The 25,708-nt window shown below is 38.0% G+C and overlaps 1 protein-coding gene across 1 annotated transcript in view; it reads right to left on the bottom strand.

The window, feature by feature from the left end:
- Nucleotides 1-25,708, bottom strand: part of CUL4A (cullin 4A) — a 36,892-nt gene that overhangs the window by 4,418 nt on the left and 6,766 nt on the right. Inside the window, exons 4-17 of the mRNA XM_075057440.1 lie at nt 24,676-24,745; nt 22,829-22,902; nt 21,168-21,330; nt 18,561-18,650; nt 17,099-17,181; nt 13,864-13,931; nt 13,213-13,331; nt 10,487-10,679; nt 8,967-9,071; nt 7,085-7,195; nt 6,660-6,745; nt 5,536-5,643; nt 4,219-4,332; nt 3,010-3,115 (exon numbers count right to left, since the gene is read on the bottom strand). Coding sequence (XP_074913541.1) covers nt 3,010-3,115; nt 4,219-4,332; nt 5,536-5,643; nt 6,660-6,745; nt 7,085-7,195; nt 8,967-9,071; nt 10,487-10,679; nt 13,213-13,331; nt 13,864-13,931; nt 17,099-17,181; nt 18,561-18,650; nt 21,168-21,330; nt 22,829-22,902; nt 24,676-24,745 — 1,490 coding nt within the window. The remainder of the gene's footprint in view (nt 1-3,009; nt 3,116-4,218; nt 4,333-5,535; nt 5,644-6,659; nt 6,746-7,084; nt 7,196-8,966; nt 9,072-10,486; nt 10,680-13,212; nt 13,332-13,863; nt 13,932-17,098; nt 17,182-18,560; nt 18,651-21,167; nt 21,331-22,828; nt 22,903-24,675; nt 24,746-25,708) is intronic.

Here is a 25,708-nt window from a genome sequence, read left to right as displayed (position 1 = left end):
TAGCATTGCTCTTGTCAAGCTTGCACCAAGGCTCACTTAAATTATAACCTAGACAGATTCCTGTAAAGCTTCGGGGTGAATACTGTTCAGCTGGTGGTGGTCTAATTTACTGTCTGATTTACTCATCTGTTCTAAAACCCTTACTGACACTTCAATTTGCAATATTTTATTCTGCCCTAGGGCACGTACGTGGCCCTATGAACTCTTCTGCAGTAAACACAAATATGCAAAGACTGGGTAACACCTCATAATAGGGTCTCAATATAAACAAATGTTAATTCACTAACAACTGCACAAGGTTTCCACCACCTCCCAGAAAGAGCTAGCACATGTGAACGCCAAAGTAAAGGAAGTGATTAGGGCCAGTTCTTCAGAGTTGGGACGTTCAGTATTCCTTTTGGTGTTTAGTTCATAACTGAGGAACAGGCACCCTGGGCCAGAAGGTCCATCTAGCCCAGCACTGTCTCCAGCAGTGGCCACGAGCAGATGAGCACAGAGCAGCATATAAGAGCAAATGGAGCTAATACAGCTCCACACTTCCCTGCTCTTCCTCCTCTCCTCATCCTACCGCTCTCTAAGTCTCCAATCACTTAGAGCTCAAGGACTTCCTAAGCCAGAGGTGGTTTCTATGTGTTGAGAAACCTTCAGTGCTCTGCTCTTCCCTGAACCTGTCCCCTTGAATTCTGTAAACTTTCAGCTTTTACAACATGCTGTTTAGTTTTCACCACCCTGTGCTCATTTCAGTTTTTTGCCCTCTAGCTTTTTTTGAGTAAGAAAACAAATCCTTATCACTTTATTCTTAACCTTTTGGTCCATTTAGTTTAGTCCTAGCACATACCACTGTTCTAAAGAAGCTGTCCTGTGTCTTCCATCTTTATTGCCATTCTCTGAACTCTTCTCAGATCCACTATGTTATTTTTAGATGGTGGAGGGAGAAGTCTGACAAACCCTACAGACTTTCTAAAACATTAAAATGTGCCAGCAACTCCCTTTCAATTTAGACGAAGCCCACCCTTCTTGTACAGGTTCCCCTTGTTTCAAAGGCTCTCCTACTGCCTAATAAATCTAAACCTTCTTCTGTATGTCATTTTTTCAAGCATACATTGCAGTTCTGCCTGTCTGTTGAGCCCTGCACATGGTATTTAGAACATTTAGAAACAGTTTCTATGGCAACCCTACTGCCCAGGTTTTGCCCTCCAGGATTTCTACCATGTCCTGTAATTTGTACCCATGAGCCAGGACCTCTGGTTCATGCAGGGTGGTCTCTGAGACTCTGGCTGTCTGCACCTCTGCCCTTTGTGGTGCATCACAAATTCAGCTGCTTTTTCTAATAACTGAATTGCTGTTCTTTTCAAACTAGCCAGGAAAGCAGCCTGTGGCCAGGTACCACTGAGCGAAAGGATCATCCAAGTAGCAGGAGGCAGGAAGGGCGCAGTGTGGGACCTATTTCTGCCATAATTTCTGGCCGTAAGAGTTGCCTCTTCTCTAGAATTAGGGAGACTGCTGGGTGGGAATGGGACCTCTCTAAAGCAGCTGCGAATGCCTTGGGTAGGTAGAGCCTGGGAAGACAGAGATTTTATGTCATTCATCCTGGCCCCACAGGAACCCCATGGACCATGAACTGTCCTCCTTACCTGCATTCCTATACTATTTCCCCACAGGGGAGAGAAACACAGACATGGCACTCAGTGCAATGACATAACATAATATAGGTAGCTCCCAACTATCAATTGTAGCCAGCTGCCTTAAAAACAGTCTACTGAAATCCCTTCTATTGCGCTATAACGGAATGCATTTCCATGCAGCAGATTTTATCTGTTGCTGTCAGGCAGCCAGAATGCAAGCTCCAAGGTACAGCAATACAAGATGAGAAAGCAGGATCTGGATCAGGCTTCGTGAACTTATGTTTGTTCTGTAACCACTGTACTCTGACCTAATGAGCCTCTCCGGACTCTCCTCATGCTTATCATTCACACTGGCATTAGTTTTCTTCAGCTCCCCTAGCATTAATGGAGTGGATGACTAAGCAACTTGAAGCACTGATGCTGACAAGCTGGAGCACCCGGGCTGTACTGCCTTCTGCAACGCATCATTCTGAGCCACAGGGATTCCCGATATCCTCATTTTACAGTATTTTAGTAAATATATTTACATTATTTTAGTACTTGTATGGGCTCAAATACTCTTTCAGCAGTTGCTGTACTGGGTTGGTCTTAAGATTCAACATGTGAAGGGCTACTAGGTATAACCTGCTGGTTGATGCAGAAGTTCCAGAGAGTAAAAGGACGATAGTGTTATCATTTTTAATGCCAATGGCTCTAATTCAAGGAAGGGTAAAAATTTGGGGGAAAAAAAAAAAATCATCCAAGAGTATAAGAACACAGAAGGCAGATACTGCAGATGGTTAAAAAGAAAACTATACTTTTCCTCAGTTTTCTTTGTCCTTTCTGTCTTTGGGTTTCAAGTGCAGAGGGACACAGCTACCAAGTATACACCCTACCAGGACACTGCTCTTCTTAACAAATCAGACCTACTGTAAATGGGCACTCCAGCAACAGTCATGGAAACAGGTGGGCAAGCTCTCAGAACAGTTCAACTGAAAATACTCTCTTGAATCACCCCATAATGACAGCATTCTACAACGCATCATTTTCAAAATATAGTATTTGAAACTGTAAAGGAACAAAAACAATGTGTACAGACACCAGACTTTATCACCACTTGAATTTTAAGAATTGCAATGATACATTTTTTAAGTCTAATAGGTTGTTAGTAGTACCATATGCTACACAGCTCTCACTATTAATTTTGTGAAGTATCTCTTTTATCTACACTAGGAAGTATCAGCAGTGTGTTTTCCTCATCTCTTTTGGTGTCTATATACTATTGACTCATAAAGTTTGTCCTAATGATCATGGCAAATTTCTTAAAATTAGGCCTTTGCATACCAAATCACAACTGGCAATCAGTTGATGAATAAATTTGAGAATTAGAAAGTATTCTTCCTACCTACACCAGTGGCCATTTTAATTTCTTCAAAACTGAATTCATCTCCTTCATTAAACATAAGCAACACTAGTGTCTGAAAGAGTGATACTTGAAATTCCTTCTTTCCCTAAAAAAGAAATATCAAATAATTAGAAATAATATTCAGAGCATTTTCTATTGTATCCCCCAAATTTGACAAGTTACAGAAGCTATACATTCCTTTTTCTATTTCTAGAAGAAAAGATGTGCATTTTAGAATGTCTAGCACACAGAAGAATCTGCTTGAATGCAGTATTGAGGAAACAGGACATTTTTAAAACCTCTTTTTTTTTTCCTCCTCTAACAGTAGCAATACAGCACACCGCAGAAGCTCATTAGAATGGCCTTGTATTTACTTCACATCATTTACTTCATTTTCCTTACAATATATGAAATTCTGGCTTTGCTGCTATCAACAGCGATTCTCTTCATACTTCACCCAAGTTTCATTTATTTTACAGAGATGAGCAAATAACACAAAAGAAATCTTGGCATTGAACCAAATATGAAAGAAACAAAAGATAATTTTGGTTTAGTCAATCAACAACTACAAACCTATCCATCTTACTGTTACATAATGCCTAAACCTCTAAGTTTCATATTCACAATGAGTTAGTAAAAGAATTCAGGGGTTTTTTGTCTTTGCCCTGGCTCGATTAAGCTGCATTATTAGCAAGGCAAAGTACTCCATGAGACAAAACAAAACCACATTAAGAAACAATGTGGTTATTTAAGACTTAAATAATTCAACAAGCATTTAAATTTTAACCACAGTCATTACATGACTAACACTCTTCAGTCTCTTTTTGTATCAGTGAAGCACACTAAAAGCATCACCACTATTTCTATGATCAAAACAATTCCATATTAAAAATAGAAAGATGCTGCATTCTTTTTCTTTCATTAATTTCTTACTTTATTACAACTTTCTTTATTCGACTGAACAACAATTCCTATCAAGTAATACAAATGTTACCAAAAGGTATCACATTGTTGTCTTCTGTTAGCTAGGCAGTATTTCAGTTTATTTATAAAAAGCCTACTTTCTGTACAAAATAACAATACTGAATTGTGATTGTTCCTCCACAAAAATGTTACTACCTTTATAAAAAATACAATACATAACTAGATTCCAAATAATTGACTTAAATTTTATCCCAACAGTCTAAGCATTAAAACAAGCAAACTCACTTCCTTAAATTCCGCCTTTAGGACAGCATGCCCTAAAGTGGTCTGCCACTGAAGTTTTCGACCACTGTGTTTTCCCAGGTAAAAGGTTTTAAATACCTCTTGAAGCTTTATCATCTGTAAAGCAGAGAGAAAAATGTTTATTAACATTATACCAGTGCAGTGATGCTGGATGATTTCACACATGTAATTTCTTTATTCTCCTCAGCAATGTTTCATAAAATAAGTGTTTTTGCGTGGAAAAACTAAATCCAAAGAGCAAAATTCTGCTCTCAAGTACACCGGTACTATTATGCACAAAAGAAAGTCTCAATTCAAAAATAGCTTTTAATTTCTTTTTTTTCTTCTTCTTTTTTTGTTTGTTTGTTTTAAATAAAAGTAAAATAAACCCCCTGTAAAGGGCTTTAAACCTCAAAAATGAATACTAGTTTTGTCCTGGGCTTTGACCAAGAAGCCACCAGACGAAAAGCACACATCTCACACCTATGCACTGACTACTGCCATCTGCTCCCCAGTTCTTCCTTTAGTTTGTCCTATACAGATTCAAGTCTGATTCCAGTACTTTATACCCTCTTACTTCCAAGAAAGGGGGTTTTACCCCTCCGTTTTCATGACGTGTCACTCAGATTGGATCCTTCCGAAGTAGTCTGCTACGGAGGAAAAGACAGCGCAGGAGCAAGAGCACAAAAGCTTCCACATCTTCTGAACTGAACGGGAACCCTGCTATCACCTTTCGCCTCTGAAGTGCTCCCCACATTTCAGGTTGAGCAAGGTATTGCAGGAGATAGGACTCCAAATACATATTTCAACTTAAATTGCTACCGATAGGAACTTTGCAAAAATCTCTCAACTTGGAAGCAATCTTTTTTCAGGCAAATGCCATTTAAATGCAGGGGCTAGTTTTGTGTGACACATTGCTGGGAACAGAGGAAGGATCTTACAGAAAAAAAGAATGTGCAGTAACGTAACTATTGGCTAGATCAAAACGCCTAACCAATATAGTTAAAGGTTGACTAAATTAAGGTGAACTGTCCTGTTTTAAACTTTTAAGTGCTTGACTGCAATGTTAAGCAGGACACTGATTTTATTTTAATACTAATTTTATATTATTTTTATTAAAAAGGTAAAAAACCACATTGAAACAATCGTCCTAAAAAAAAGTGGATTTTATCCACTGCGTTTTATTTTTTGCAATTTTGGAATCTTTAAAATGAGATAAACCCCTTAAATATCTAAGCAGAAAAACACTGAACAACGGGCATTAGTTCACCCTATGATAGCCACTCTGTAAAGTGCACTTAGAAGAATTCAAACACTAACCTCTGAATTTAAGTGGACTTCCATAGGTGTATAAGTTGGCCAATATCCCATAGTTAATATATTTACTGTCAGGTCTATATTTCCTGGGTCACTTTGGTTCTGCATATACTAAAATACAAGAGACAAAAATCATTCAAGCATACTGTCTGCATGCTAAATTAGAAAATATATAAACTTAAATTCAAAACGTAAAATTAGCATAACAATAAAAAAATTTCTACAGGCCACATCCTTGGTTAGACATGCTCTACCAGGATTTTGAATGACTATTTAATGCCCCCCTCCCCAATTTCAAAACACAGCAAGTGGCTGGAAGTAAAAAGAAAAGAACAACGTGCCTTGAAGTATCCTAGCCCACTGTCTTTACAGATTATTAAGGTCAAAGGAACTTCAATGACATGCAAGTAAAGCAAAAGAAAAGCTTTTGATCAGAAGCCAGGGCAAGAACTTTAAGATCAAAAAGGATCCCCTGGGACTTCCACATCCGTTAGACAAAACTTTTTCATATAACTTGAGCATAGTATCAGTCAAGCCAGGCTGCAAAGCCTGGGACAGAAAAGTCACTACTGTGTTTTATTACAGGAGCAGGTGTCCTGGGACAGATCTTTACCCCCGTACCCTGTCTTCAATAAGGCCCCAAAACAGGTACCCAGGGAGAATTGCAACAACAGTTTACAGCATATACAGTATTTCCTCCAAGCAATTCCTCGGTTACCAACAGGTTGGAAGCTTTGGGGCTGAGACATACAGGGTTTCTGTGCACTGAGCAACCTCCAGAGAGTTTTTCTGGTGTGGGTCATTCACAAAGAATTCATCAGAGCAGCAACGGTTTACAGAATGAAGGGGTACGGACTTTAAAGGATGTCAGACAACTAAATTACTATGTGGTATTTAGACTGTAATTTACTTTAAAAGGAATCAAATAAAACTGTAAAGTAGATTATCTCTGAATAGATATACAATAAATTCCATTCTATCAATAGAACTAGAAGTAGACTGTTACTATGACGAGCACCTGCTCAAAAGCTGTTTTGTTTAATTTTAGCTTAATCCAAGGTATAACGCCACTAAGTGCTTCCCCATCACTCTTGAAAATTTAGTACACAAACAGAAGCTAAATGTACCTGCTTAAACTGAACCATGACATCTTTTGACAGTTCCATGTCCTTGAACATGCCCTCCAGTTTGCTGGTAAAAGCAGCGCCACATTCTGTCACACGAATTAAAGCAAATATCCCACAATTACAAAGAAGCACAGAACAAGCAATAAAGGTTTAACCTGAGACAGCTGAGCCAGATTTGCCAGGTTACGGAGCACCCACAAACAGGTACAAGTTTTAAGGATTTTGCTTCTCTGTAGGTACATTAAATGAACCAGTCGCATATCTAAGAGGTCACCTCAATAGTTCTCGCTGAGCACAGTGAAAGCTGTGATATGCTCAGCTATTACTTAAGATCTGGGTTGTCACTTCTTAAAGTGTGAGAAAATAAGGATTCCAATTTACATGCCAAAAAGTAATAAAAATTTAACACATCTGAAAGTGCCTACCATGTTTAAGCTTTGACAACATGGACTTCTCAGCATCTACTGATGCACTTTTTCCAACCAGCAGTCTTTTGGCCAAGTCTTTCTTATAAAATGCCTCAAACACATCTTTACCTGTATGGAAATGGAAACAAAAATAAAATACAAACTGAAATCATACATTCTACTTGCGTCATTGCACTTCAGGTTTGTGACACAAGTGCTTCTCATCACATGTTGATCAGAACAATATTCACTACACAACAGTGAAGAAAAACATTTAGATAACTTGTTCTTTTTGTATTTTAATTATTTTCTTAACATATTTTGCAAAATTTTTACTTCTTTCTTTTTTTTTTTTCTGCCCAGGAACATGGGCTGCCTTGTTATTTCCCATCAGATCAGCTGCAAATCACATTAAATTATTCTGGGTTCCAGAAGAACACTCTCCCTTCAGTGGTCTGATTTATTAAAATAAAAAAATAAAAAAAAAAGTGTTCCTATGTATTAAAGAAATATCCTTTAAAAGCCTAAGGTGAAGAAAAATTGACATAAGTCTTCTGACTTGGTTTGCCAATCACCTTTTGAAATAAAGAAGTCGTACAGGCACCCACAAACTTTCACACCTTAAACCACAGTTTCCGCAAACCTTTTCTATTGATAGTGCGAAGATATCAGCAAGTTGTGTCACTTTTAAGAGGAAGAAATTCAGTGTAACTCAAGGCACTATTTGTGCTGCCTACAGTAGCCCCTTCTAATTCCTTGCAAACACCTTCCAATAGTGATTCCTCCGACACTCTTCTTCCTTCTCCATCCCACCCTCTAGGGAAGTGCTTTTTCATGAAGCAGCATCAAGATACTATCAAAAAGCCCAATGCCCAGAAACTAACTACTAATTATCATCTGCTCTTAAAAGGACTCTTACGCACCAGATGGCTCAAAATAAATTTGCACTTTTAGCTCAGTACTACAAAAAATATTAAGAGAAAAAGAGTTGGTCAAAGTTTCAGATTAACAGAAATTAATCTCTTAGGCTGACAAGTTTCCAGTGATACTCTTTTCATTCACCATCTCCATCCAATACCCTCTGCATTTGACAAAAATCATGATGCAAATGATATTACTTTATGACTGATTTCTTGTCTGCTTTCCCATTATTTGTACTTGTTTTGGATTTTATGAGGAAGGAACCCCACAGATTTCAGAAAAAACTAATACAGAATTAGGTAGTTCCTGCTTATTCCACCCCAGCCTGGGATGCACGTCCCACTTCCCCCAAAATAGTGACCATGTGTCTCTTGGACTCAGCCACATACTTTTTTCTGATATCCAACCTAGCAAAAAAAAAAAAAAAAAATTCTCCTAACACATTCAAGGGTTTTGCTCAGATAGGGACATATGTAAGGAAAGTGCATTTCAAAAGCAGTAAAACACAGCAATAACATTTTCTCCCATCATTCTGAATCACCCTCTGTGTTCATTCTCAGCCATGATGAGAAAAGAGAAGTCATTAGTTGCTGGGTTTTCACGTACTTTGCACCTACGACATACTGAGGTGGGCAGGGAAGAGAAAATCTGCACTAACCTTTCTGTTCTCTGTCATTACAGGAGAGGTTGTGGTTACAGATATGGTTAATTTATGTGAAAAAACTTCCACCAACAGCTCTAACTCTTGGGTCTCCACTCACAGACTGTGAAAGGTCTGTAACATGCCAATCTCCATAGAACAAGTTTGTCCTCCCTCGTGTATTTATTGTGCTCCTTCAGATGTAAGGCAAACTGAATTTAAGACCAAGTCGAGCAGAAACTCATGCTAAAAAAGATTTCTTACATTCAGAGGAATGCAGTTCTGCTAGTAGCAATAAAAACAGTTTTAATTGCATCAACGGTGAACTGCTATTCTTACCATGAATGAATCTAAATATGATCATGATTTTGTCAAGGATTCTTTCCAGCTCTTCATCTGTTGCTTCTTTATTACCAGCTCTTAACTTGGAATCCACATATTTTGCTACAAATAAATAAAACAGTTTAACAGCTTTAAAAAAAAAATTCTAAAATAACCAACTTAAGCATCTCCCACTTGAAATATTACTATACGTTAAAATACAAGTGTTACATTTTCTATTTTCCCTTTTCCCATCCCTAGGTTTAGTGGAATGATAGAGCCCTACTGTACTACTGCCATAATGGAAAAATATCACAAAAAAGGAACCGTCCGAGAAAGAAAATGAATACAGTATAATCATTAAAAATAATGCATTAGAAATTCCCACATTTTGTTTAAATAGTCATAGCAAGCACATTACTTGTTGAAAGACAATGTTTTGGAAGTGTACAATGCATATGAATGTATTTTATGAGAAACAGAAACAAACAACACAAAAAGGACTATATTTCTGTAGACCTTTACCACGTTCCTCATGCTCCTTCATAGGAGCGTACCAAAATTTAAACAGAAGCAATGCTCTCAAGTTAGTAGCTTCAGAATGCCAGAAATAAGGTTAAGCCATGAGTTTAGCTACGTATTTATTAAGCCACATTAGTACCCTTACACAACCTTCTGCGTAAGAAGGAAACCTTTGCAGGAGCTGAAACACCACAATCCCCAAACGACAGCAGCCCGTATCATGGCTTTAACCTGTATCACCAGGTTGTGCAATTTGTCCTACATAAAGCTGGTTTTAGAAGGACGCCACAAAATAAGGTGAATAAAGGCAAAAGAACGTACAGAGGAAAAACAAACAACGAAGGAGTGGTATCCTCTCCCAGTGTAAAATGCTACAGCTCCAGTTTTGCTGCAGGCAAAACAGTCAGAACAGCTTTTGCCAGATCAGGGATAAACCCAGTAACAGTATTTTTAAGATGTTTTTATTATTTTTCCCCTTAATGAGCACTAGTGCCCCTTCAAGGTAATAATTTCTTTTTTTTGCTATTAAAACTCCTTGTATCTGAAGGCTTTAAAATTGTTCTCCCACCTTCAGCCTTCAAGGCAGATAGATGGGCTGTACTTAGTCCTCTCTGAGAGATCCATAACATCCAAAGAACTCCTCTACTACAACTGAAAACAGTTCCCTTTTTTTTTTTTTGCCAGAGCTACTCTTCCCCCTAACCACGTACTCCACTCGTAGCATCAGCATTACGCTCTGTGAGCAGTTGTTAGCACCAGGCACCGTGCAAAAAGCAGAGCGGAGGGAGAGCAGAAGTTGGCATGCTCCGTCAGGACGCCGCGCACACACCTAACCGCACACCCAAGCTTTTTGAACCCGCAACGCTCCCAGGTTAACTTTTGCCTTGTATCCCAAAAATGAATCTCCTAAAGCAGAATGCGTACTGCATCACTATTGCACTAGCACACTCAGCAGCATTATCTTATCATGCTCTCTATAGATTTTCAAAATATTTTACAGAAAAATATTTGTGTACCTATCAATTCTGCAGGCTTATTTGGTCTCTTGTTGATAAATGTTTCAAAGGACTCCTTCATCAAGTTTATAAATTTTTCATTTTTCTGAAAGCACACTTCTATGATATGGTCCACTTTATCCTTAAAATCTAGTAGCTCTTGCACCATATCCTTGTCTTTTTCAGGATTAACCACTATTGTTGTCCCAAAGTTCTGTAAAACAAACACTTTTGATAATAAAATACTTTAGAGTGCTACCTATCTCCCCCAACAGACACATTTACCCTTATATCATTAGAAAGAATAATTTTTTTTACAGAGCTACTTATGTGACTTCCAAGTTTTCAAAAAATGAGATGCATTGAAATTCAAAATAAAAACCCAGACACACATTAATGGATTTCAAACATTAGTGTTTGATTTAAAGATTATATACATTTAAGACAAAAGCTAAAAGAAAAACCAAAAACCAAACCAATAAATAAAAAAATACACAGTAGACATGACTCTATGAAGTGCAAGTTCACAGTTAGATACAGAACTACATGATTCATATAAAAGAAATTATATGGCAACTGCCTCAGAAATGTTAAGCGTAATGGAAAACTTTGCACTATTTTTCTTAAATCCACTACAGAGCTCTATTGATGGAACTGGTGGCAAAAATGCAACTGCTGCTCATCACTCCAAGATTTCTCTTTCAGCAAGGGCTTAAAAGCAAAAAAACCTAGCTGACTTGCAATAAAACAAAACTTTCCCATTTTCAAGAAGCAGCCACAGACCTGACTTTCTTTTCTTGTTCCTATATTTATTATCTTAAAAGTCAGAGATACAATACTGTTTGTCTAGTAAACCAAAATATCCTGTAAGGGAGGATTTTAACCTATCAGACTATTTACAATTTCTTAGTAACACTGATCAGCACCCTAAACAGAATGGTCAGTTTTCCAAGGTGAGAAAGAGGAACATCTGAACAGAAACAGCAAAACAGCACTCAATCCGTGTATTTTCATCACCTGAAGTATGTTAGCCACAACAACAGTCAACGAGAGATGGGGAAATCCCTCCCAAATCTCAGAATTTCCGCTTCAATATCTAATTATGCACTGTGATCTTTCATTGAGATCTTTCTCAAGTAAGATTTCAGAGTGAAGCCAAACACAAGGCTGCCCAAGGTCCTTAGATTCAATAGGTATATCGTAGAATGGTTTGGGTTGGAAGGGACCGCTGAAGATCATCTAGTCCATCATATTTTACATTTCGCACAATTTCCCCTTCATTAACACAGCATTTAGACATCTCACAGTCTCTATCGGTTATGTTCATAAATTGCAGGGCATTCCCCTCATTCTGCGAATGGCAAACTGAGATACAAGAAAGCTAAGTGGCACCTCTAAAATCATAAAAATTTTTCTACAGTAGAGCACAGACTTTCACTCCAGTAACCTGGCATGCTCTCTGTGCTTTTTCTTACACTGGCTCACAAGATAAAAGTTCTCGAAGCCTCACTTCAACACGTTCTGTCATACAGAATGTTTGAAAGGAGGAGATTCACTGACACTATAGAAAATGGTTTCTAGCTTTTTGAGTCTGTAGAAAAATGCCTTAAAAAGCAAGCCACAAAAGGTCTGATTCTGTGAGACATAAGGTACGATAAGCCAACTTAACAACTTGCCACTGTGAAAGGAGAGGTTCTGGTCCTCCTTTCTTTATTTTCCTACCTGTCCCAAACTCCTGCTTCTTTCCTTGAGCTAGCACATAGACTTTTCTGTGAGCGTCTTCAGCTCACTAAACCTGGCATAAAGCTGACCTTGCCCAGGTACTGTGTTATAACAGATCACAAAAGGGTCTACGGAGTGGCAGGCAGCACAAGGCTTAAGTCAGGAGTGTGATCTGGGAGCAAGGAAGATGTTCCCTCCTGCGGAGCAAACTCCACCTCGGTTCTGGGGGGCAGAGGGGGGACCGTACTCCCACTTCCGTGGGCACATGCTGGTGGTGGACGATGCCGAACTCCAGACGTGGGTGTGCAGGAAAGGCACCTCCGAAACTTAGTCCTGAAGGCTGATGAACCCGTGGGCGATTCAGGGGAGAAGCACCACATCAGGAATTATCCACTCCAGAGAGAAATCTCTTCTGTGAAGCTCTCCTGCCTTCATCTTACAAGAGCACTAGAGTGCAAGCTCTCTGGGGCAGCGTACTATATGCATATTATGCCTAGCAAAATAAACCTGAAGCATCTAAACACAACTTTGATGATGGATTTTTTTCAAGAGGAGTATTCCGTTCCAAATAGCTTAAACGTTCATCAGCATTGCTGTAGGTTGGTTGCATGTAGCACTGCTAACCTGCAGCAGAATAGCTACATTCTGATGTTTCACTGGATTTTGCAGATATGTAAACAGCTGAGGGGATTTGTAGCAAAACACAACACATAGTACAGTCCAGCATACTTTAAACACATGTGCATGTCCTTCTATTTAAGAGCAAAGCAAAACAAAATGACTTCTTGTATAATGTTCAAACCTACAAGGAAAGCAATTTCCAAGTAGAAGTTTAAAACCAAAACTTAGGTGTTGCTGTTTCTCATCATGTGACTGTTATCGGGGGGAAACCATTAACATCCCTCCTCGTATTTGCTTAAAACAGAATTATGATGCATACACCTACATATTATTCTTGGTTTTCATAGAATACATACATGGTAACAGCATAAATTTTGACGTTAGTTAAGAGACCTTTGAAATACCTTGATGTATTCACTCCAATGTTGCAAAAGGATCTGCTGTCCACCTTTTACCCGGCTGAACAGCTGGTATGTCTGGGTCAAATCTGATATTCTATTTTCATCGAGCAGGTTATCAAGTCCTAAAAAAATTAAATTAGAAGAGCAAGCAAATTTGAATACAATTGCACAAATACAGTTAGAAATATATTAGAAGAATCTCTATGAAATACATCAAAAGACAAGACCCTCTGGTGTGCTTAAAAAAATGAACTTTTTAAGACTAAATTTCTGAAAGTAAGCAATACATTCAGGGTTAACATGTCCCCTTGTTTAAACTGGCTGAAATGACTTATGGTATAATATTTTAAAACTATTTCAACTGAAGTACTTTCCCAACAAGGTGTTCTGCCTTTTGCAGAATGTTTATGAGCAGTGCTCAGGGTTTTTTTAGCAACCTTTACAAATATGGAATTATATTTGAGATATTTGTTTCCACATATACAATTTACTTGTCACAGTGGGTGTAACAGTCATAGGGATGGCTTTCTCTATCTGTGGAAGTTTTTCCCATGGCTAATATAGCTCCTTAAATTCCTAAACTGTAGAGTTTATAGTTATTGCAGAGTATGAGAATCTGTTATCAGATATTACATTAATTAAAAAAAAAATTACCTTTTTGCAAAATAGCTGATAAGTGTTCTCCTAGCAGCTGTTTCTCCACACAAGCAATCAGTGGTTTTCTAAATAAGGCAAGAGAAGTACATTAGAAGTATTACAGTATAAGGGAATTGCCTGCTGTCACAGTGTATTTGTGAATAAGTTACACTATAATAATAATTAAAAAAAATCAATAATTTTCTACTTAAAACAGAGGGTACAAATTAAGACAAAAATGTCACATGATGTAAGTCAAGAATAAAATAAAGCATGTATATAATTAAAAAAGAAATTCAGGCTTCAATACTAAAAAGCAAGTTCTTACACAGTAGAATAAAGAAGTTCAGATACCAAAAATCAATACAAAAATGTTTCTGGAAAAAAGTCAAATTGATGTTTTTTTGGAAACAAGCAAACAAAACAACACAAAATGACAAAACAAAACAAAACTTTCCAACAGTTTGAACTCCAAAACAACACAATACATGCTGGTGATGTTCAAACCTGAAACTTTTCATCTAATTGTGTTATGCACCTACATAAGCATAAATTGAGCTAGAACCACAAGACTCAAATTTGCAAAACATTTTAAATTTGTCCTTGAATTTTCCCTACTTTTTACTATTAGTGAAATATTTGTTTGATACATTCACTTTAGACAGGAATGAAAAATAGTGGCAAGTTTTCCTTTACGTCTTTTATAGCCTAAAAGAAGAAAGAAATGCCTGAAGTGCTAAGGGATGATTTCAACGTTTCAACTTCTACCGCTGCTTACAATATGACACCAAAAGACCAACCGTTTCTTTCTAAGTTTTATAAAACACCCTTAATTTAGATTTTCTAGCAGAGAGGTGCTCAACTTGGATTGATGGAAGCCTTTTATGTAGCAGCATCCACTTTACGTCCCTACCTTTGCTAAAACACCACCTTTCCTGAAACAGCCCATCAATGACTTGCCTGACCTCCATGCAATACACAGTTTTAGTCCCTTCATCTCAAAAAGATTAAATTAGAACTTGGAAAGTTTCAGAGAAGGGAACAGGGATGATCAAACTATGCAGCAGCAGCTACAAGAGAAACAACTCTATGTGTTAGCACTCTTCTTTCTGGGAAAGAGATGACTTAGCAGGGATACAGTGCACTGGCAGGGAGGAAAAAGGTGGAAGGGAACTGACTGATCACTTTCCCTTCCAGTGCAAGAACTGGAGTCATCAGTGACGGTACTGGGAGCCAGAGTTAAACAAAAGGAAGCAATTTATCACGTGGTGGCTACTGCACCGGTGGAACGCTTTGCCAAAGGCTGGCACAGATGGAAAAGCTTATGTGAATCCCAGTGAGACAGTGCAAGTGTTTGAAAGAGATCCAGACAAACCACAACAGGTTCAGAAAATACCCTAAGCTGAAAACAGGCAGACACTAGGAGAGTATCGGGGCATCACATATACTTACTTTATTTTTTTCCTTTCAGTGGTCATAAGCAAAGATGAAATACCAGTTAGACAAACCCTTGGTCTTAACACATATGGTCATTTTTATGGTCACTTCCAAATTCCCCAAAATTTCCAACTACTGCTATCTACAGCTGCTGACTGTGTCCAACAATAGAAGGAGTCAAGGTTGTATAAAATACCATCCTTTGCCCTGGAAGACCTATTCTGCCTACAGGGGAAGTAAGGACAATTCATCTGCTTGAGACTGAGTGGCAGAGCACTATTTCCTGACAAGCAGACAGAATGAGTATTTATCTTGACTGCTAGCTAACGAATGAGCCTGAAGGTACCTTCTGCATGGCCTCAAAGTCATCTACCTCGGTCATCTACTGACCGGCCAGGAGATGTGCTTGTTCTGGTCAGCTGCCCAGAAAGGCATGTACTGATGGGCTGAATAAATCCCTCTACGGGCTGCAACACCACACTCCCCATCTGTCGCACAAATCTGGTTTGAAGTACTTTGAATGGTGTTTCCCATGATGGTTTTGTCCTGGAAGTATCATTCCCATCTCAAGATCAAACCCAGTAACTAAATTTAACATCCTTCCTGCTCTTTTCATGCACACCCAGAGAGACAGTGTGACCTGAGGACAACTCAAGGGCACTAATTTTAATAACTGCTGTTTCTTAATGCAAAGAAAGGAAATTAGTGCAAAGCCTTCTAAAAGTAGGTCTCTAAGCCTTTAACTAACGACGAGATTCAAAGCAAGGACTTGATGTATATCTAGACAGAAAACGTAATGATATCAACCTATTTTTTTAACTTAAACCGCAAAGAACTATATATATGCTTTAACTTCATGCATAGAAACAGTTCCATATATTTTTGTGTGAGTGATTTTGCCAGAAAAAGCTAGTTACCCTGCAATCAGCATTTACAGGGAGATGATTTGGGTTCAAATACATACCATGACATGCAACCCATTTGTGTGTGAATATATATATAAAATACGTCTGAAGAAAATACTAAGTTAAAGAGATAATTTTTATTCAGTTATCCTTTTAACACCCAATGAAATGCCAACACATCACCCAGAAAACTAAAAAATAAAATAAATTGTTATGTTGTTTATTAACTGTTATGTTCTTTATTTAAAAAACAAACAAACAAACCAAAAAAACCCCAACAGCTTACTGCAGGACAAATAATATATGGATTTACAGCATGTCAGTGACTCTGCAGTACTTCCTGAATGCACACTCTTACCCCAGCAAAACACACATATTACTCAACACCTGAGTAAAAAAAAGGACAAGCTACCTTGCACAATACATTGGCAGCAGCTACACCAAAGCTGATCTACTATTAAGTTCACATCCTGGACTGTTCATGAGTGGTGTTCATGTCCTCTATCCTACACCATAATTTAACCTTTTCTTTTTTTGCCTAACGAGTCTTTCTTTCCCTCAAGGGATTTGTGGTCAGTGTTGTTATTAGTACATGAATGAGTAAAATCAGCTGCTACTTCAATAACGCAAATTTGAGTTCTTATATAATGTTTTGTTAACTTCAGTATACACCTATAAATCTTTCTGGACAAATTTCTCCCCTCTTACTCAAATAATATTTTGATTTTAAAGAAATCAGTTTTGATAAAAATGAAGTCTTAAAAAAACCAAGCTGTATCACAAGCACTGTCAACAAGATAATATCTGTAAGATAATGCAGAAATAATCTATGTGTCTCTACAACCACAGATAATCACGCTGTTTATGAGGGATGCTTGACTTATGCCAAGAATGACAACATTTGTACTCACTGTGTGCTGTGGTCTAAATATGTTATTACTCTGTCTCCTTCTTCTTCCAAACGTTTATTAACATGGTGAAGGTATTCTGGGACCTAGTGAGACAAGCGAATGTCAAGTTCATCTACAGAGGTATGAAAGGCAGATAATCTTGTTCCATGACAATTATTTTGAACTACAAATTTAAAGAGAATATGAATTGGAAAGGACTATTCCACCAGAATGTTGTTATGTACTACATAATCTATATTTTTATTAATCAATGTTACTTTATATTAAAAGTATTATAACTGCACCTGACAGAAAGGAAGAGAAAAAACAGAAATCTAAGAATTTTTCAGAGGAAGTTATTTTTTTCTCAAAAGCCTTCTGAGCTAAGCTAGCCCTTAAAGCATCATGGAGCAGATTTTCAGTTGGTGTGAACCATATAGTTCTATTATTTCAATGGCAGTTTGTCCAGTGGAGTATCTGTCCCTATGGAGAGTTAACACATTTAGCACATACTAAGCCACAAGTATGAAACTCAGGCTTCAAATGATCAAACCAGTTATGCAAACATGCATATATATGTACACGTATACACACACACGTATGTACACATGCATGTGTATGTATGTAGATGCATATATGTGTATGCATTATGTGCATATGCGTTAAGTATGTACATGTATATACTGTTTAAGTTAGCGCCTTACTCCTTTTGTGTTTTTCCACAGCTTTCCACTAGGCATATAAAAGCAGCAAGACTGTTGGTCTTAAAATGTGTGTCGAAGCATTTTGCCTCAGGTCCCAGTGGAATGCCAGGGAATGAGGTGAATAGAGCAGGACTGGACACAAGGATTCACCTCAGTGCAACGCAAACAGGCGTAGTGACTCCGTGTTAAAATGGAATTAAAATAAAGGTAGTCTGCTGGATTTTAGACCACCAAGAAACGCACACATTTTCAGACATAACCACATCTGCAGGCTGCCCACTGCAAAGCGTAATTTTATCTCAGGAAGGCAGAAAACAAAAATGTTCTTAAGCCTATTTAACTAATAAGGAAAAGAAACAAAACAGCAAAATAAATGCAATAAAATAGTAAAAAAGTAAACAGTTTACTTGCGTATTAACCACATAGTAAAATGATGCCACTGGATATTTTACAGCTCTTGGGCAAAAATAATATTGATGGCACACCTTTAAGCTTTATGTGGAAATGACTTTCTGGTAGTGTGACTTTCGCTACACAAAATGTCACTGGGTTTCTCCACCCTTAATTATATATTTCAAGCACCAAGGCAATCTGGAGCCTGCTCTTCCCTTTGATAGAATACCATGGTTCACATCAAAACATGTGAATGTGTACATGCATACCTGGGTACCAGTGAATTTCACTGAACATTAATACACCATGGTACTGCCACAAGTTCTCATGTAATCCCATAGCAGATAAAACTAACATAAAAGCAATCATCTACAGCATGCACCTACCTCTCTTTCTTGCATTAATCTTTGGCCTTCTGCAGCATATAAGCAATTTGTCTCCTCCAGAAACCTCTGTTCAAATGATTCCTTGTAAACCTGCTCAAGAAATCAATTTAGTTAGTTACATTAAGCTGCCAGTAAGGGTAGCATATTTTGGGTGTCAGGCATAGAGGGCAAGTAAAATCTCAAGAATGCACACAGTTACGAGAAGTGTCAGAGCAACACTACATTAACACAGAAGTTCTGTGCCCACTGGTTTTAGAAAGACTAGATCAGAGCTGACTTCCCAGTGCAGCAATAGCATGTTTCAGCCATCAGTACTCATATCGTATAAATTGACAGACTTCTGTCTAAGGCACACAGCCCAACACCAGTACCCACCATCACAGCACAGCAATGACATCCAATCCACCTGAGCTCAAGGCTCCCACTGATATTTCTGTGGCAAAAAATTAATAAAATACTTCCAACTAGTGGAACATTGGCACAGAACAGGTAATTCCCATCAGCAGAATAATAATACGCTCAGTAATGCATCTTCAGATCTGCCAGGTTTATCTCAGTGGCCCAGGAAAAATGAATTATACCAACTAAGGTGAAGTCTCTTTCTCCAGGGAAGGAATAAGATGTGTAAAAAAGGGCACCAACGACAATCACAGACATCGAAAAATTTCTGCATAATGATTAGTAGTTTAGTATAGACAGGAGACAAGTTAGAAAGGACAACTACATAAAATAGTTAAAACAGTCTGGAGAAGGTAGGTCAGGAACAACATGTCGACAGAGGGACAGTTAGGCAAAAGAAAAAGGAAAGGTTCCTTGAGTGTGGTGGAAGAATAGAAGAAAATATTTATTCCAAAACATATAGCAGAGCTGTAAACTCATTACATTCTGACCATTTTTTTTCTCTTAAGGACTTCTAAAAGCTTGATTTATTTTTTTTCAATGCAGACTTAAATATGAAACCTCTTGCTTGACAAGCGTTCAGAGCATAATAGTTCACTAATGCAGCATCACAAGTAGACATCAACTCACTGCTTCAGCCTTCTCTTTACACTAGCTCCATGTTCAACAGAATCAAATACTAGATTTCATTTCTTATCTTGCTTTCCTTCAGGGTAACTGGGAAAACATTAACATAACAGTATATGGAACTATTTTCTGCATAAAACATGTGTAAAGCTCTACAATAGGAAACAGCTATAGAATAGGATTTATGCAAGGAGGAATCAACTTTCAGCAGCTGGGCCTCAATTGCGTAATTGCCTAAAAATTAGGAATGAGTAGGAGATTAATTGTTCAAATTAAATATAAGATTTGCTTAATTAATTAATCTTTCTCCAGAAGCTAACTTCTGTTGAAAGAGGGAGAAGTAGAGATCCTGGCATATAATTACAGGATTACGAGCACATCTCCATCTCAGTGAAGTGACAGACATTATAAAAGAACAGATTAGACTAGGTTAGTTTCCCTAGTGAAAAAAGAAAACTACACTTTTGAGCCAATGAAGAAGAATGCAGACTTAAATCCAATTCCATAAGAAGGATCCAATAAAGGGGACTGTTTATCTTTAGTTAGGAGAGTACTTTGCTAAAAAATAATAAATGTTAAAAAGTCAATACCTAGAAAAAGCTGATGCAGTTAGAGAAGCCTGGCACGTAACAATGGGGAAAAAAGGGGGAAAAAGCACACAAATCAGATCTGCCCCTCCACGTTATGTGATCAGAAAAATCATTGACAGAAGTTTGCCTTCTCTTGAACAGAATAATTACTTATTAATTTTTCTGTTACACTACAGAAAGTTACAGGTGAAAGTCAGGAGCCTTAACACAAAAGGCAGAAAAGCAGGTAAGCTGCCTGACCAAAAAGGGCTATTTTATGCAGTCCTCCTCTTCGAACTCTTTTTTAAACCTTCAGCCAGTTCTGTAATGCTGTATACCACTTGGGAACGGAGCAGCCTCAACAGTTTTCAAGAATGAGAGGCAGCTCCGAAGATTTATTGCACATCACACAAGGCTGCAATGTCAACTGGAGGACAACGATGTCCAAGTCAGACGCACAGCATTTTTTAGTCTATTTGGTTACTTAGTATGCTAATGAAAAGTTCCAGTAAGTTACAGATTGACCTTATCTATTTGAAAACCTTGGCCTTAACTTTGCATCCCATTCTACCCTTGACATCTCTGCTAAGAAGTTGCCAATACAATGATGTTGTTGTGATACAGACCCAGGATTTGGCCTCCAAAGTGTGACACCTTTTTACAGTGACAGAGGTGGTCTTTTTTTGTCCCTACATTTAATCGGCACTAGGATTAGAAAATGAGTGATTAAGACAGACAAAATAGCGCACATACTAAAAGACTTGCAAATCTATTATTTAAGAGTCTGCAAGCCACTACCTCTGCTAAGGAAAACAGGCAAAGAGGTCTCATTTAAGAACAGAGAATAAAAGATTGCACATCGGGTAAAGAAGAGGCAATCTTATCAGTCTCATAGCTAGATTTTGAAGCACATTTTCTAGAAGAATAAGATTATTTCTGTCCAACACATGAATTAGAAAAGTCCAAACTGTTTCTAAACATAGCTATTATCAGTAAAGTTTGCTGTACTCACCTGCAGATCAGACAGCATGCTCAACAAACTCCGCAGCAAACTTCTGTCCACAGCTTCACCATTTCGTTCTCGTTCGATCAGCAGGAGGATTCCATCAATAGTCTTGTTTTGAACTTGCTTGTCACTAATGACGTGATTTCTAAATAACTCCAGCCCCATATCCCTGTGAGAATATTGAAAATTAATAAATCACACCGTTGATTCTTTTCAAAAATCTGTATCTCAGTTTGAGAAAAGTAAATACATATAAAATATATATAGTGTATATATATTATAAAAAAAGAGAATGTATTAAAGGTATATATAAGCTTTTTGACACTGTCCACTAAGAAAACTGTAAGAAGAATCATCATAAAAATACCAGGCCACATGCTACCAGATGCACGCAATTCAGCTGAGAACTGCGACCAGCCTGTCCATATTTCACGTAATAGACTATAACATTCTCTGTTTATTAAAAAAATTACTATTAGAAAAATGGTGAAATATCTGAACATGTACATAAGATTCCCTGGATCAGTCAATCTATATGTAATTTATAACTTCTGGTCAAAAGCATGAATTCTCTGTATGTTTAGGACCTTATTATCACCTGTGTCAGATTCTTGTTTCATTCTGAGAGGACAAGGAACAGTGCTTCTATGCCATGAAGCAGCCAATTATTAAACATGGGCTCGGCCAAGGAAAACAGAGGAATCTTAGATAAAACTTGTTACCTCCAACTTCTTCACACGCATCAGGATTTCACTAAAGGGAATTTTCCCAGTATGAGGAAAAAAGACACAAAGTATGAACAAACCTCTTCAACCGCTTTTAGTAAAAGGAAGCCTGAGACAAAGAGTTGGAGGAAAAACTACTGCAGAGGTCGGGAAGTAAAAGATGTCCACAGGACAAGCGAGGGGCAGGAGGAGGAATGTCGGGTTCCTCAGACAGCCTGAGGGACTCCTGAGAGCACAAAAGCCAGCCAGGCAGGGAAAAGGTACGCTCTTCCTTCAGTACTTTACGTATTTTTTTGCTTTAGATGGAGTAACAATACCAGAAATTTTCGGCAAAGCCTGGGTTTGTTTGTTTGGGCGATGATATACAACGTCCCTCAGGTGGGATGCTTAAAAACAGAACACCCAAAATGGTGGCCGTGGTATGCTGGAAGTACAGTGGCATCTTCTCAACGCTCTGAGCCACAGGTCTCGACTCTCAAGAGGCCAGCGCTGGAAAGATGATCTGCACCTCGTCAGGGGATCTGACTGACTCCAAAAAAACAGAGCAAGAAGCGGAGCGCTGAATTTTGCCAAAAGCAGGAGCACCTGAGGTAACGCTGGGCCAGCAGTGAGGGCCCAGAGGCAGCAGGCCGAGGGGGTTCCCCACAGCCAGCCTCAGCCAGGCTGAGGCAAATACAGCTATATATATACACGCCTTGACTTTTAAGTGTTATGTTCACAGACCTTTTTCTTCTTTTACCCTCACTTTACACTGAATATTCCTGGGGAAGGAGGAAATGACACCTGCATACGCTGACACGGGTACTTCCGTAAGTTAACACAAAATTTGAGAGACCCGTTATACAGATCAAATATAATGTGAAAAATTCATTTGCAACTTTTGCAGATATAATAGCATGTTCAAACTCTAAAGATCTGAGGAATACTTACATGGATACCTACCATATAGAAGGAAGCATTGAATTCTGAAGTACATATGTACGATCCAAAAATAAGAAAATGCTTCTGATCATGATCTGAAAATATATAAAAGAAAATGTTTTTCTCTTCACCATCATGTGGTATTTTAAATTATAAAGCAACTTCTGAAAAACTACATCACATAGACACGCACCTTAATTACTGATGTATGTATTTTCAGCTTTTATGGTGACTTGTACAGCCACTGACATGTAATTTATTGTTGTTAATGCTATTACTAAGCAGTATTTCCAAGTACATCCATGACAGTTTTCAAATGCGTAACCATTAACTAAATAGTTTCCTTAGCCTGTTATGATTTTATTGCTACTGAAATACATAAGCCATTCAAGCAGTACCACCAAGACATTCAGTAAACACCCTGAAATAGCATGCTGCCATGGTTTTTGCTTTTTAAAAAAAAGCAGCTTTAAGCAGAGACAGCAATAAGCTATGCAACAGATCTTTTCATAATAGAAGTTAGCTGCCAAAATTCATGAGAAAAATAGAGATACATTAATTCTAACAGAGGAAAGACGTTATAATAAGACATTACCTTTTTTTTAAATTAAAAAAGTGGGAGAGGGAGGTAGTTTTTTAGCTTATTACTCTTCCACATTCAAAATCCATTTTTACCTTTGCTCATAAAAAGGCTGCCCAGCTTTCAGTTTAGCATTAGCATAACTCAGAATGTCAGTAACTAACTCACCCCCAGGCCAGCTACAGAGATTTCTATCCCCAGCTGTCCACCTACTCCTCCCCTAAAAGATTTCATTGCTTCTGAAGCAATTCTCAAGCTGACATAGTTTCAGCCAAGCACAGTAAAGCAAAACAGCAGCGAGACTAAATTTTTTTTTTCTTTAATACCACAAGTGCTAACTCAGCACATGGGCAAGAAAGCCACTTGCTACAAGTTTGAGGAGGGAAAAAAAACCCCACTCAAAAGTAATTAAAGTCAACAGAGTTCATAGTAAAAGCCTTTTTATAAAATAAAAACACAGGTCCAGTTTAATTACATTTTGAAGGCAATAAACTTGAACTCTATGTTCATCAGACTGTTGAATTTGTTTTGAGTATTTGCCATAACACTTTCCATTTTTGTTTCAGATAAAAATCACATACCTCTGCCCATCCCCCACAGGGGAGGGGAGAGTGGTGGATTCAAGGAACGAAAATAGAAATTCAACCATTTGGGGCATCTGTAGCCAAAGCTAAGTGACAATGCAATGAAAACTCATTGTACAATGCTGGTGTAAAATTATAATGATGCATTCTCAAAGGGACAATTCACACAGAGTGTCTGCAAGAGGATTTTTTTCTGTAACATAATTCATCGCAGAAGTAGAGGACAAGAAGGGCAGAAAGAAAGAGAGAGGGAGTTTCAGTTCTTTAATCTTCCTGTTTCTTAGCCCTATAGTCAGGATAATCACCTGTGCTTTGCAAAAAAAAAAAAAAAGTCACAAATTAACCTAGCTCTTGGAGCTAGCTATAAACAAAGATTGTGGATTCTCCAGTTACTTAAAATTACAAACAGCAAACAATTTCAGCATAGCCCCACTACATTTTTTTTCCACCCATGGAAAACAGGTGTCAATATATTTCTGAGTGATATTCCAACTTCATATGAAACCGATGAAAGTCAGAGTTAACACAACAGAACATAAGTTTTCAACAACAAAACCACCCCCAGCTAGCAAAGGGGAAAGTGAAAAGCAATGCTGAAATTGAGGAGGAGGTGCAATGCAGTCCCAAGTTAAAACCATGACAAACTCCTTTTTGCCAGATTTCACACCTCAAGAATATGTATTCTGAACAAACATTCAACTTACCATTTGTCTGCAATGATCTTGCCAGCATTTATTTATCTTCTTTAAAAATAAAAGACTATCCAGTGAATCTGTACAGCAGCTATTAAGGAAAACTAGCTTGCCGGTATCTTTTGAGGCCAGATACTGGAGGTGAGCTTTGCTAGCCATTAAGCAAAAGCTGCTCCATGAATATTCTGATGTTACTGTGACTGCCCAGGGATAAACCACTAATTGCAGAGCTCCTGCCCAGCGGAGGGGCTGGCAGTTCTCCAAAAGGCCTCCCTTGTATTTTCAAGGAATAACTCACTGCTCTTCAGTAATACCATCTAGTGGCTGTACTGCATAACTTTGATATAGATTTAAACAAGAAATCCCACCAGTGTCAAAAACAACCTTGTCACCAACTGAGGTGAGAGGGATAGAAAGGTTTATTTTGTTTGTTTAATGAGTTCATGCTGTGCACAACAGGAGTGACCCTAATCTCTTAAAAGCAGTTACAGTTCTAAATAATCCTCAACAAATCCAAATACCACCCTTTTCATACACACCTCCAGGTCTCCCTAAGTAAACTATAGAGTTTTCTTCATTACTCAACAGATCCAACTGTTATTTATGAATAACAGAATCCTTGTGTGTTGTATGAGTAAATCCTAATGTGGCTTTACCTTCCTCTCCTGCACAGTATCATCCCAACTCCCTCTGGCCAAATCTGATTAATCTGATCTCATGTCCTTGGGATATAAAGTGGTACACCTGTAAAATATAAAATTCTCAACTCTCCAAGCCACCAGCTCTGTCTGAGGGCAGGCAGAAAGCAAAGTTTTAAAACATCTCTTCAGAAGATCAACTGAAGTCTGAAAAGGCAAGGTTGTAAAAAATAGTTGACTGTACTCTGCTTTAAAGCAGACTGTAAGATTTGGTTCTGAGAGATCAGTTATGTTTAAGAGACTACTGCACTGACTAATGCACTTTTTAGTCAGATGTGACTTTAAATGCATCAAAGTAAATGTAACGAAAAATTCAGCTGCCATATAAGAGGTGAATTCACAGTGCT

The sequence above is a fragment of the Buteo buteo genome, chromosome 25 (genome assembly GCF_964188355.1).
Source record: "Buteo buteo chromosome 25, bButBut1.hap1.1, whole genome shotgun sequence".
NCBI classification, from domain to species: Eukaryota; Metazoa; Chordata; class Aves; order Accipitriformes; family Accipitridae; genus Buteo; species Buteo buteo.
The sequence above is the reverse complement of the archived record's forward strand: the minus strand, read 5'-3'. Positions and strand labels throughout refer to the sequence as shown.